General features: G+C 42.3%; 1 protein-coding gene across 1 annotated transcript in view; it reads left to right on the top strand.

Annotated features, from left to right (window-relative positions):
• The first annotated feature begins 8,280 nt into the window (after nucleotides 1–8,280).
• SH3RF1 (SH3 domain containing ring finger 1) overlaps nucleotides 8,281–14,880 on the top strand; it is a 92,553-nt gene continuing 85,953 nt past the window's right edge. The window contains exon 1 of the mRNA XM_074147503.1: nucleotides 8,281–8,769. Coding sequence (XP_074003604.1) covers nucleotides 8,383–8,769 — 387 coding nt within the window. The 5' untranslated portion in view covers nucleotides 8,281–8,382. The remainder of the gene's footprint in view (nucleotides 8,770–14,880) is intronic.

Here is a 14,880-nt window from a genome sequence, read left to right as displayed (position 1 = left end):
CAGTAGGAGGAACTGCAGGACTCGCCATAAAACACACACAAACCACAGTACAGACATATCCTTGCTTTACTATACATTTCTCATGCTTTAATGACCACAAAAGCCCAAGTGGTTTTTAAGAGTTGCTCCTCTGTAAATGCACTTCCAGTAACTGCTCTTAGAATAAGACACCTAGAATAATATGTTTGTTAAAACCTGCAGAAATTTCTGAGTTTTCATTATGTTGTCATGCAGTGCCCAAAAGAAAAATGACATCCCCTAAATCACCCTTCATAGAGCCTATGCTCTGAGTGGACTTGAAAATTTCTCATCTAGAAAGACTGAAGGGGGTGCTTAATATCTTCTGAAGATATATTTGGTGTGAAAATGTGAAAAGGTCTGAAGTTCCACCCTGCTACCTTTTGGAGGACTCTTTTCTGAGGATAGGACGCTGAGGTTTTGCTCAAGGACGTTTGCTCTAGGAGGGTTAATTTGAATGCAGAACCCTTCTAGATAAAATAGGACAGTGCTGTGAATTCTTCCCCGTTCATGAAACTTACTGACTAGCTTTGTCTGTCTCACGGGATTTTAGAGAATGAAGCTGTAGGGCATTTCTAGAAATACAAAATATAACAAAAGACAGAATCTAGGAGTTGTGGACCTGACATGATGGATACAGACTTCTCCCAACACCCCCAACCTCCCTCCCTCTGCACAGTCCACGTGCAAAAGCGCCTCTGACTCTCCTCAACAGTTCCACCTCCTCCTAATAATGTATTTTTTTTGTTCAAACAGTATACCTGCCAAGTATCCAGTCTCCAGACGTTCAGCTTCTTTCAGATACTTTGGTAATGAGGTGTGGTAATGAGGACTAAGGCAACTTTTATGAAGGTTGAATATCCTTTATCACATTATCCTTATCCTATATTACGTTTTTGCTTATTTTAAAATAGATATATATATATATGTTTGAGCCCTGTAATTCATCTCATCTGTTTGGGTTGTGAAAACTCCAAACATTTGTCACAATGTTCCTCAAAGATAAAATTGGAGTTTAGTCACTCCAGCCCACTATCACTCAAAGTGGTTGATTACAGTTCTGCCTGATCTCAGGCTAGAGTCAGTAACACAGTAATTCCACTTAAACATTTATATGATTATTGGTTTACTGTTCATATGAAACAGCTTTACCCTGTGAATTGTTCATAGCCTTTGCAAGTGGGAAAAATATTAATAGCTTTTTAAATAGCTTAACATTTGCTAACAATGTAGCAAACTATTAAAATGGCATGTAAGTATTCCAAGAAGTCTAGGGCAGTCAATAATTCTACAACTACATCCTGAATCACTTACCAGTCTTTGGGAGAGCAGATCTAAGTAGGATTGGGAGACACCTAGAAAAGGATTGAACAGAGAATCTGTCATGCTGTCCCCAAAGGAACCTCCCCTGTGGACACAACACTAATTCTAGAGGGGCAGAGGACCTACTTTGCAGCCTCACGTGTGAGGTCTGTGGCTTATCAGCTGCACGCAAGGAAGGAAAAAGATAATTTGATTTTAGAATAAACTTATTAAGAATGGATTCTTACATTTCTGTACCTCTTCTAAAATCTTCACAGTGGTGCCATCTAGTTTGATTTCTTTAAATAAACATTCTCCTTTGCTTTTTCTTTAACCTTGTTTGTACTAAGGGCCGTTTTGCTTGCTGGTTAATGAGATGCAGGCACTATGTTCCCATCAGTCTAATGATCATTTAAATCAAGTTCTTGACCACCTACACACACCAACGTCTTACTGCACTTCTACAAGGTACAGCAGTCAACACTGCAGCTGAGGTACATGGATCATAAGCACCCAAAAACCCAGTAGGTATATTCCTGTGACTAGCCTGGCGGAAACATCTTAAGATAACAAAGAGCTCATCTAAACACCGAGTAACGTCACAGCCACTTTTTCTGTTGCATATTCCCTCATTGCGATGCAAATTAAGTTATTACAAAAGCATCAATACGTGCAAAGGTATGATCCCAGCTTCAGGTTGTCAGAGAGAGCTAGTTCGCAACATTAACACACAAACGATACTCTCCTCAAGAAAACAGGAAACTAAAAAGTAATCAAAAGTCAAATGTCATCTCTGTCTTGGCAAGTTTGAGACACAGCCAGGCAACTTTTGTCTATACTCTGAGCTAGATGCCTAGAATACAGAATAAAGATGTAAAACTAGAAGCCAAAATGTACAAAAAACACAACAACCCATTTCTCCTGCCTCCTCACAAACACAAGACCAGCAGAGATCCTTCTGGCAAGATGCAGAAGCCTTAGAAGTACGTTTGTATTACTGTCATTGATCTACTTATGACTAGGGGCAGCACGAAGCTCAGTTTGCCAGCAAACCCACTGGATCAATACCAGCCATACTGGGCTCCATGCTGCTAGAATTCCGCCAACAGTAACCGAGCTGGGCAATTCAAAGCTAGCACTAACTGCAGCACACACATCTTGTTGTAAAAAAAAAAACCCAACCCAAAACCAAACCACAATCCCCACAATCCCCCTAAAACCAAAACCACACACACACAAAAAAATCTTTAATGAAAAGGGAACGAAGTCATCGAAGAACATCCTTGCTCATTCCCACCAGAGACTGAGGAAAGTTGGCCACACTCCACTACGTGCTGTACTTGCCAATACAAAGCCAGCACTATCAGCGTGGCCATCAGCGGTAAACTCTTCCTAAATTGATGTCAGTGGGAGTTTTGCGTGGCCTTTGAAAGGAAATTGCCACTGCATCTCCTGGGGTCATTTTACAAGGAAATAAGATTAACCTTTTTGGTCTGTGCTCAGGATCTATATTGCATGGGAAAGAAAGGCTAACATGGACATTACAAATGGGGAAACATCATCCTTTCCCACAAAAAAAAAAAGTTATGAAAATAGTTTAGTACAAATAATATATCTTAAAATAAAAACATGGTTATTTTTCTCAGTACAGATAATCTTAATGTTAAAATTCGTCCCTGAACCTACAAAAAAACCCAACCAACCAACCAGACTATGCCACAAAACACTATCTTCCGTTACATTTTCTTTCTGATAGGACGTAACGCCTCTTGTTCCATGATTCTTATTCCCTTTGAGCCTTTTGTAGTCACGTCAAGATTTTAAGGATGGAATTCACAACTAAATTAAATTCATATGTTTATTCTCACAGCCCAGGTTTTCTCTACCGGGCCTTCAGTTATTCGGTTTTGCTTTATGAATCTAAATATACATACTGCTAACATGACTTCTTCAGGCACACGGCTTATCCTGCCGTCAGGGGCACAATCTTCAGGGACATTTCATAGTATTAGAATGGAGATTGAACCTGGGTTTGTTTTTTCAGTGCATTAGTGTATTTTAGTGCATTTAATGCTTTTGCTCTTTCGTGCATTAGTTTACAAATGTCTATATGTTTCAAAAGATTTGCATGCTAACAAGTGGAATCCTATTCTGAAATGTCTCATACTACTTCTTAAATTCCCTAGGGAACTAGATGTAAATGGTTATAGAGTGCATCTGCCAGCCCCTCTTCCCAATTATTTATAATTAATTGGCAAAACCTGACAGAATATTTGTAAAGATATTAAGATTCTCTAGGTTTTATGGAAAACAGTGGTCATATCCAGAAAAGACCTAAAATTTAACTCCCCCCCTACAGAAACAGGCACAGCAAAGATCAAGTTATCTCTTCTTGTTAGGCTGCCAACTTATCAATTAGCTTCAGTGTTGCTCAAAGCCAGGCACAGTATGTGCTGCCTTGCATTTTAAAGACAGAGGAAAAACTAAGGACATTCGGAAACATGATAGAAACAGGAATTATTGCAGCAGGGTTTAGGGAGGAAGAGAAGGTACGATTGTTTTGGCAGAAAGGGCTGAAGACATGGGGGGAAGCTTGTAAATTGGTTGGCCCACAGAAGAAAAAGAAGGTATCGGCAAAAGGGAAGGAGGAGCACAGAGGACACAGTGGGTTTATGGCACCAAGGATGCCGGACACACAAGACAGAAAAAAGAAAAGAACCAGGCGTTGCCAGTTCTGCTACTGACATTCTGGTTTTGCTGTTCTGCCTAATGCCCTTTGCTTCTTCCTTTACCCAACAGCTTCCAGATGAACAGCATACATTGGAGAGAAAAAAGTTTGTGCCTGAAAACCAACTTCAGAAGTAAAATTTATGACACCAGAGATGTGTGAAATATGGTTTTACAAATATAAACAAATATTAATAGATGTTATAATTATAGAGATCCAGGGACTTGAGTAACTGGAGGGCCTCTTTGCTCAAATCTGTGTTTTTAATGGTTCTCTGCCCTGTGCAATCTCTCCTTTGCATCAATTACTTCAGTAAGTCATGCAAGGAACTAATTAACTGCATGCAATAATGGAACGGTTTCAAAAAAAGAGGTCTCCTCGTGTTAAAGTGTACATAGTACAGTTCCCTGCTTGTGTCTGGATAAATGCTTTGACGTAACAGCAATTCTGTTCCTTTCAGTCCTGGCGTCAGCCTATTCCAGCCACTCCAACTCAAACACTTCATCCGTAAGAGGGCAGCGGCGTACATCAGCTCGCACACCCACAGTTTTTTACACAGATTATATTTGTTTGAAAATTAACCACTGCTGCTGCTCAGGAAGTGACATATTTATCTGATACTCTTCAGAATGTTTACTGCTTTGGCTAGTATCCCAAAATATTTTTAGTATTTTACAGACTTTACATAAAACATTATCAAAGACCAGCCCTGATAAAGGGCTAATCTTTTTATTCTGCTTCCCTGAACTTTCATCTTGCTTCCCTGGTGCACCACCTGTATTGTAAATTCCTTTACCGTTTTAAAGGAATTTACATTCCTTAGGCAGCAAACTAAGTTTAGACAACAATAATTGTGTTGCTTAAAAACTATGCTGGAAAGGCTGGCAAATTATTACATGCAACCTTGATGACATCTCTTGGAAAAGCTATGGCCAAAAGTGACATCCAATTGTAAGATGAACTTTTGTTTACATTCAACAAGTCCCTATTTTAAATGTACTGATCATCCTTCTTTCTGCAGTGGCAACGCTCACACGGCAAATACGAGACATCGGAATATTCTTATGTATCAAATGTTTATATCCTTCTCTTCTATTTATGTTACGATACTCCCTGGAAAGCACCGACACAGACCAGAACCCCATCTGTATCACTTTTCCTAAACTCCAGAATTTATGGGGGAGGAACTTATTTCTTAATGAACTGTAGATTTTTAGCTCTTTCAATATTTCTAATACTAAGTAAAATAATAAAAAAAGAGCTGTATTCAGTGTGAGTACGTATTTGGAAATCTTAATGATCACAGCATATCATTACCGTAGGAAACAACCAAGCTAACAAATCCAGAAAGCAAGACAGAAGAGCCGATCATGCTATCAACTTACACAGACCTACACAACCCATTAAAAAAAAAAAAAAAAAGCTTTTTATATGCACACACCATTCAGTAAGAATGCCAGCAAACCTGAATACCTCAGAACTACACACAAGAAGGAAGCTTTTGGATTGCAGCAGGCAAGCTTTTTAACTGGAACTTGTATGCAAACTTACGCGTTTCTCTAGATTTTTCTCACCATCCACAGACAAGGTGCCTCATCCAATTCAAAAAGTGTTTTTTTTTTTTAAAAAGATCTTTTTTGCTGTTTTCTTTTATGATAATTTGTATGTACCTTAGGGTTTACTTCCTCCTTCATTCCAACAGGCCAGTAGAGAAGTATTTCACAAAAACAGCCTCCAAAGCAAGCACTTTGTCTCCTGAACATGAGGGGGGTGTGCGTGTCAAGAGAGACACCAATTTCGGGCAGTTTCTGACCTCACTTGATTCCTTACTTGAGGAACACTAACAAATAACTTTCTGTCACCCCGGGAGAGGCGCGTACACCAGAGACTAATGCTTTATTCGACCTTATCACACATAGAGCTGTCTGGGAGGGCCCGAGGGAGCGCCGCGGCACCGGGGGGGCAGCGCTCCATGGCACCCACCTGCCTCCCTCCCTCCCCTGCCCGCGCCCACCACCGCGGCCGCCCGCCACCGCCCACAGGCGGGAAACGCCGCGTCTCCCCCCGGCCCCGGCCTCACCCCTGCCCCACCGAGACCCTGCGGCCTTCGGGCCGGGAGCAGCGGGGGTACAGCCGGGGGCCTGACCCAGACGCCCCGCCGGGAGAGGGCCCCCCCTCGCCCCACACAAGCCGGCTCCTCCTTCCGTGGGGCCTGGCAGCACCCCGGGCCTCATTCACCACAGAGAGCGGGCCGGGGGGGAGCCCCCCGCCCGCCTTCCACCCCCAGGCTCCCGGCAGCAGCCTCCGGTGCCTGGCCGGGCCTTCCACCTCACGAACTGGGCGGGAAGCGCCTCCTCCCGGCGCAGCAGCGGATCCCCCACCAACCCTCACCCCACGGCACCTGGTGAGGAGGTGGTGGGGAGGAAGGGGCGGCTGCCACGGCCCGGCCCCGCGTCCCGCCCTCTCCCGTGAGGGGAGGCGCTGCCGCTGAAGGGAGGTGGCCCGGGCCGGGCCGGGGGCCGCCCTCCCCGCTGCCCCCTCGGCGGGGCGGTGCCGGGCGGGGCGGTGCCGCCCCTCGCGTCAGCCCTGCGCGGCGGGGCGGGGAAGGGGACGGGAGCTTCGGCACTGCCGCGGCGGGAGAGGCAGCACCGGTGGGGCCGGCGGCAGCGGCGGCGGCTCCTCACGGGAACAAAGCGGGGGCGGCGCAGCCCCTCTGGCCCCCTCCGCTGCGGCGCCACACGGTGAGAACCGGCTGAGGGACGGGGAGGAGGGCGGTGCTCGGCCTCCCCGGGGAACCCTCCCGCGCCCCCTGAGGGGCGGCTTGGCTCGGCGCGGCGGAGGGGCCGCAGGCCCGGCCCCCCTCCCCCTTCCTCTCACCGCCGTGGGGCGGGGTGACAGCCCTCTGCCCCGGGCCTGCCTCCTTCCCCCCGCCCCGCCGCGGGATGCATCTCCCGGGGGTGCCGGCCCCGCTCGCCCTTCTCCCCGGAGGGCCCGCGGAGGGGTGCGTACCGCCTGCCGCGGGGTCTGCCTGCCTGTGAATCTCTTTGGAAAGGGGGGGGGCAGTAGGGGGAAATATAAATAAATAAAGGAGCCGGTATGGACGCGGAGCCCGAAAGCAGGTAGGTGCGGGGACACGCGTCCGGCGCCCGGGGAGCCGAGCCAGCCGCTTCCGCAGGCCGGCGGCGGGGGCTGGTGCAGGCGCTCAACTTCGCCCGGAGCCCGGTCTCGGCAGCCCCCGAGGGGTCGGACGGGGCTGCCGGGTTGCCGTCTCCCGCCGCGGGAAGCGCCCAGGCAGCGGCCGGGGCCCGAGCTGGGGCTGCCTGGCCCCCGCCAAGTACGCGGGCGCGTAGCGGCGGGGACCGCCGAGCTCAACAGGCCGTTTTGTTCCCTGGCGCGACTTCCCGCAGGATGATATTTTTTTAGGGGTCTCTTTGGTGGTGGGATTTTCCCAGCCCCTCGCTGGATACCCTTTAGCTGGCCGGAGGCTTGTCCCCTCTGGCTGCGTAGGCAGCCCTCCCGTTGTCCTAACGATATGGCAGTAGCACTTCCTGCTGTAAATCACTTCGTGATACTTTTTGAAGCGCTTCTTGAAGGCGGCACTGTAACGAACCCGCTTGTCACTGCCTGTGGTAAGCTTAAAATCCTGTGAGCTGGAGGCTGTTTGCAGGGCTGGTGTGCATAATAGTGCTGCTGTTACTCTTCACAGAAATGGTAGAAATGTATTCTGTTATTGGCTTACTCTTGGCACGAATGTAATTCCCCTTGCTCTGCCTTATTGGTGTACGCTCTGTTGTTTTGGACACAGTTGTAGTTACCGTCGCCGTCTTCTCATGGTGGTAAAGGCTATTTTCAAATAAACGTTCAGAGGTACAGGTGTACTAAGCAAGAACGACGAAAAGTAAGCTTTATTATAATGCTGTACTGGGGATAGCTCTTCATTCTGGAATAATTGGAGTAAATAGAATTGCTCACTGTTAAAATTTATGAGAACTTGAATTTAAAAGCCTTAGCTGTTAGCATTTGTTAGAATGTTTTAAATAGTTATATTAATGTAGATTGCTGTTATTACATATTGCTATTTTGATGTTTCTTTCATTTTCTGCAGATACCTACTGAATCAGTCTAGACATCTTTTATTTTGCTACTTGTATGAACACCTTCGTATAGAATAGTCTTGCTGACTCTTTTTTTTCCAGCTTATTAATGCCTTTTTTTCCCTCAACAAATTTCAGAGCATGGTCAGAAGAGGAATGGATGTAACATGATATCCTTGGAGTGCTCAAAACACACAAATTCTGCAAAGATTTGGGTTTTGGTTAAGTGATACAAAGAAAATGGATGAATCAGCTTTGCTGGATCTGTTGGAGTGTCCTGTTTGCTTAGAACGCCTTGATGCTTCTGCAAAAGTCTTGCCTTGCCAACACACATTTTGTAAACGCTGTCTGCTGGGCATTGTAAGCTCTCGAAATGAGCTTCGATGCCCAGAGTGCAGGACTTTAGTGGACTGCAGTGTTGACGAACTTCCCAGTAATATTTTACTTGTTAGACTACTGGATGGCATCAAACAGAGGCCTCGAAAACCCAGCGCCAGTGGTGGGACTGGTAGCACAAATGCTTTAAGGGTCCCCATCAACACTGTAGCTAATTGTGGATCAAAGGACTTGCAGACCTCTCAAGTTGGACAGCAGCAAAGGGTGCAAGCACGGAGCCCTCCTGTTAGGGTAAGTACTATGCGATGATGGTATTTTGTTGCAGTCATATCTTTTCCTGCACTGTTTCAAAACATTTGATGGCCTCTGCTTTAGGATAAGGGCAGTCAGATAGTAAATATGGCAAAACATGTTTTTGAGAACTGTTATAGGTTTCTAGCAAAACACATCAGTGTTCTTATCAGTATTGGTTTAATGTTATGTAAATACCAGTAATAATGGGTCCTTATTATTTAATTATGGGTCCTTAAATCTCAGTTTTTGAGGTAAGGAGAAGAAAAGCATCTCAATAGTTGTCTTATTAAAAGGAAGTCAAATAGAACAAGATAATTTATGTGGAAAGCTTAAGTAATTGTTAACGATAAACATCTTGTGAAGAACACTTGAAATTTTTCTTGGTTTGTCAATTGCAGGAGTTTTTATTTTGGCTCTTGTGCTTTCTGTAATGATTCTGACTGTCAGTAAATTTCCTTTGAATCACATCTAAGGAATGTTAAACATGAGCAGCGAAATTACATTCTTGTTGAAGTCATGAAGGTTTTGCCATTGGCTTCGAAGGAGCTACATTTTTACTTTTCTTCCTTTAAAAAGAAATATTTGAATTACTGTCATCTGGTGAGTTATTTGTACTCTCAGTCCTCACCCCTTCTTTAATTTGTTTTTTCTCAAAGTATTTTTTCTAAGTGATTTGGAGAATCTATGTACTGTAATGGGAAGACATCGCCTTCTGTCTGCATTCCTTTTCCTTCCTAGGATCTATGCAACCTGTAGATTCTGTCATACTTTATAAGTGACTCAATAGCCTCATTTATGATTATCCATTCTAGAGCCTGTATTGGGGAGATGAGATGACTGACCTTGCTGTTTTATCTAATGTCAAGGCAGAGCAGTTTCTCTGAAAGGTCTTGCTGTCCCTTTTGTGATGCTGGTGTATTCAGAGTTCCTGTGTTTTGAAGTGAAGTTTCTTGAATGGTTTAGGTGGTTTTCTTCCTGTGAAGTTTATTTTATTTTTAAGAAATGTCTTGAGTAGTTCCAAGGAGAGGGCTTTAATGTGCATTTGGCATGACTAGTCTTTGTTTTAAAGTATAGCTGAATGATTTAGTTTCCTTACCCAGTGAAGGAAACCTTACACTGATTTGTCCTCAGTTGTACTTAGATGTTTGGAATCTCTCTAACGCATCTTAGAGATGCCTTTTAAGTTTGCATGATGATTTAAAATACAGGTGTTCTTCCATTAGATTGTATTGTTTTCTCTGCTTGATAGAGACTCTCATTAGGTTCTTTATTTTAGAATATAAAAATAATAATTATCATGCCACTTCCTGTTAATGAGTTTTGCTCTGCATAGAGATTAATTGGTAAGGGAGGAGAGAAGATGATGTGTTTCTCTTTCTTTCAGAAGGTAAACCTAATAAATACTGCAAAGAAGCTTCAGCAGTATCAAAACCAGTCTGGTCTTCTGCAGAACCTTAAAGTGTTTACCGTGATACCTTGCATTTGCAAAAGCTCTTCAATTTAAAACAAAGCAAAATACCCTTATAACTTTTTTATATATTTATTTTTCTGCCGACCTTTGTAAATAAAGCCATCTGTATTTTTGGAGATGGCTTCTTCTCCCAAAAGGCTTCTGGTGCACCAATGTACTGCATATGTGAATGACTGTGCTTCACTTTCTCAAAGCCTTATTAGAAAAAATAAAACTGAATATGGAATATTATCTCTTTTTTTTAATGTTCTATAATATCCTGTTGTGCAACATTTGCATTTCCAGATGTACAGAGTAGAAAGTGATAACATATGGAATGTTGCTTCAATTTATTAGTTATGTTGTACCATTTGCCATTAAAATTGTGACCATGTGCATTCCTCATGCAATTAACTGATACTCAGTATATATTAGTAATAGATTTCAACATTTTACAGTGAGTCTGAATATGTCTTTGTTTCTGGGGTTTCACAGACATTCTTATGTCTTCTTTCCTTTGGGAGATGGAGGAAGATGATCTTCTCATCTTTTGTCCACTTTTTCCAGATCCCTTTTTTTACTAGGAAGGCAGTACTTATAAGAACATGAGCCGACTCTGAGGGATAAGAAGGGAGAGAGATGAAGAACTTTCCCTGGTTCTATATGAAAAATGTTGTTTGTTTTTTTTTTAAAAAAAAGTCCAGAAAGCAAAATGCCAATTTAATGGACAATGTTGAAGTGAATGCCCTACTTGTTTAGCTAACTATAACATAAAGATGGTTGCAAACAGAGTTCCTCTCTGGGAATTGGAGAGGAAAATCTGTTTCTAGATGAGTGGCAGAGTCAGATTTCCTAAACTAATTTTGCTGAAGGGGAGCTAGTAAATGAAAGTTGCTGTTACGTTAAATGAAGTGAACGTAGATGAAGGCTGTCAAGTCATAAACATTCTGCTTATACCCTGAAGTAATACTAAGCTCATAAATGCCCTTTCAGAGGATGCCATAATTTTCAGAAAAGGTTAATACAGCATGTACTGCAGCGTGATTTTCTGAACTGTATCAATGACTACGGAGCTGCCAGCCCTGTTACTGCACAGAACTATGTATATTGCATTCTCTGTATGTATGTGGTGACACATGGCAATAAACAAACAAATGGTTCCTTGAGTCTTAAAACTAATGAAGCTGGGTGGGTGGTGGGGATTAACAAATCCTGTACCTTGTATCTCCCCCACTGCAATAACCTTGTTTCTTTCTGTAATCTCTATAATCTTTCACTGCTGTAACAACTGCAATTTCTCTCCACAAGTTCTTAACCGCTTTCTATTCCTTGCTGTTTTGATGCGTGAAACCCTCTGTTCCTTTCCCCGGGTACTGGCTGGACAAAGGCAGCGTACTGCTGTACCTGATGGAAACTGTGTTTGCTGACTGCTCAGCTCTTCAGGTCTGAGCAGCAGCTTGCCTAGGAGAACAAATAATAGTTACGCTCATGCTGCAGCTTGCTTTCTGGTATGGATGCTAGTTTAATGCTTTTCTCTTAGTTTTTTTGTAAGTGAAAAACTTCAGCTAGTTTGACAGCTGTAAGAACCACAGCCTGCTTGGGACTAGTTATCAGGAGCAAGTTATTGAGGACTGTTGAGGGACTTCGTGATCACATAAGCCTTGTTTCCTTCAAAAGAGCATTTGAAAATTCTAGGGTGCTTAATTTCAAGTTTATGCTCGTGTTATTCATTTTCATTTTCACAAAGTGTGTCAAACAGGTATTATCTTTTGAGCTTTAAGGTAGTTTTACAAGGGTATGCTTATTGCAGGAGTCTTAAACACAGCTGAGTGTGTAAGTTGATAGAGGTTGGAGAGCTGTTCTAATTTCTCTACTAGACGATAGATTTAAGTTGGTAAGCAATCAACTTTTCTTTTCCCTTGAATTTGTATGTACCTAAGACATAGAAATTCTGCTAGTTTCTTTGTAGTCCCAGTTTTTGAAGTTAGAGCTGTCTTCTCAGCAGAACCTACAGTGTAGTTCTCTAGACAGTCTGAAACCTCGTCACTGTTGAAAATATTTTTATAATAATGTTTTCAGCTGTTCTCTGGACCAAGTGTAGGCAGGAAGAGATAAGCCAAGGTTTAAAATGATTTCTCTTTTCAAAAGAAAAGCATGAATAGCTCAAAAGTTGGCCCTGCCTAATCGAGTTGATGCTTATGCTGAATTGATGTATTGAAGTATTGATGGTGTAATTTGGGTATATTATACTATGTGTCAGTGGGAAACCTTATCGAGAAATGTTACAGTGCAGACAGTGGGAAAATTCTAAAGCTTTTCCATTTTTTTTCTTGTTTTTATTCTGGAAAGCTAATATCTCTGGTAACACTGCTTTTGGTGAAGCCTTATTGAAATGAGAGGGTAAAGGAACATTACAGGCTATTAGAAGATGCTCATTTAGGTGTTAAAGACTTTCTAACTTCATCAATAATTTCTTGCTCTGTGCATACCTAAACCTTTGTTTTTCTATTGAGAACCACTAATATCTGAGATTTTTGTGATAAATTCTTACAAACTGAAGAGGAAAAAAAAAAAACAACCACAAACAGAAGGTTGTTCCATGAGTTTCTGCTAATGCTCAGCTTTGTTGCATTGTAATATAAACCCACATGTCCATTATCCTGCTTGTCTAACACAGGAAAGCAACAGTAAAATTTTCAATTCCCTCATCCATACTGCCACAGCAGCAGTCATTTGTGATCCAGTAGGCCCGCCTGGAACTGCTGAAGTAGCTTTAATGCCCAAAGGGAAAATAAATGGACCCAGGTTCTCTTCCACAGCTGAACTCGGCACATGTCTTGGGGCAGCAGGGATAATGGGCCACCTTCTGGTCTGTGAGGACTTCCGCAGGTCAGGCTTCTCAGCTGGACTCGATGCATGATGTTAGCAATTGGTTTTCTTTCATCCTAACCACCCTGGAGAAAAGAGTTCAGGGTGGCAGCTCACACAGTTCGGCTATTTAGCAGGATTCAAAAACCTGGTAGGAGCTGAAACAATTGCTGGTGTTGTAGCTATGACACTTGCTGGCTGAGGTCCTGGCAGAGCTTAGTTGTCAAAGGAAACTTACTAATGATTAGAAAAAAGCAATGGGACTGAAAATGTGTATTCATAAATCAATAACTTTATTAAAGGATTGAAAATAAATATGGGGATTGCCAAGCATAGTAGCAGGTGTAGATTGGAACAGATGTTTAAATCGTCTCTGAACAAGAGTTAGCAGAATAAAACAGTACATAGAAATGTCATATCAGTAAACATCTGCTGGTCAGATACTCTTAGAAGAGGCTCACATTGCAATAATAGATGATTTTGCAAAGTATGCCACTTTGGGGAAAAAGTGGTTATAGAAATATGCAAGAAACATTGACTAATGCAGATAGGTTCACAATTGGTATTTGTGATGGTAGGCTGGAGAATAATTACTTGATAATATGATCCTCAAAATCAGGTATGTGTACAAATTTGTACAAAATCTGCTTTCCCTCTTAGAATTTTTCATTTTTTAAGTATCTTATTGTTGTCTGTGTAGTTTCAATTATTTGTTCCTGCATATATTCCATCCTATAAAAGTAAGGAGTGTTGAGGTGCAACTGTAACATGTGAAATGTGTTAATTTGAGAATGTGGAGATAGACACCTATTCGTATTCCAGAATGATCATTAGAAAACCTTTGGGGAAGTCTCTCTAAATCATACATGCACACTTTTGTTTCCTTTCACACTTTCTGAAATGCCAAATTATCCCTTTACATTTACAATTGCTTGTACAATTTTAATTACTTCTTTGTAACACTCTCACATCTTATGTTAAGCTAGATAAAATTTAATGGAGATTATAAATATAAAAGGAAAATAGACTGTCTCTCATCATGTTAGTGTGTTTCCTCTCCTGGATAAGTAATTAAGTAAAGAGAGGAAGATAAGCAAAAGGAGGAATTGTCTCAGTATCCAAAGGCATTGGGCTAGGATTGAGAGCTTCCGGGCTCAGTTCCTGGCTCTGCCACAGACATCCTTTATAACCTTGCACAAAGTCATTCAAAGCTCTTTGTGCCTCTGTTTCCCATCTGCAGATATGACTGATAGTACTTCCTTTGTTTGACTTGCTATTTAAACTGTATATTCGTTAAGGCAGAGATTGGCTTTCTTATTTTGGATGTATCTATAGGGTGTTTTACAATGGGTCCACAGTCTCAGTTGAGGTCAGTAGATACTGCTGTTCACTCTTTAAATCACTGACTTCCACATTACTGGAGAGCTGTTCATAATCCATTTCCTGTACCAAAGATGGTCCAGTGCCTAGTGCTACATTGTTAAGAGAATTTCATTTTGTTTTGGATGTTTAATAGGAAATCAAATAAATACTTCAGTGAGGAAAACCCAGGCACTTAAAAAAAGTAATAAATCTGTGTAACCTGGTGTTCTGTTCTTCAGCTAGAGAAATCTGTATCCAACTGGCACACTGGTGTGTAGATTTGAGTGTCTTTTGAAAAGAATAAAAAGAGAATATATAATGTGAATGGTGTTGGTAGTATGGAAATATTTAATTCCGTACTTTGAACTTTGATAGCAATCTTTAACCTGCCAGCTAACATTAATCTGCTTGATAAAATAGCTGCAAAA

Source organism: Numenius arquata, chromosome 5 (assembly GCF_964106895.1).
Source record: "Numenius arquata chromosome 5, bNumArq3.hap1.1, whole genome shotgun sequence".
In the NCBI taxonomy this organism is placed as follows: Eukaryota; Metazoa; Chordata; class Aves; order Charadriiformes; family Scolopacidae; genus Numenius; species Numenius arquata.
The sequence above is the reverse complement of the archived record's forward strand: the minus strand, read 5'-3'. Positions and strand labels throughout refer to the sequence as shown.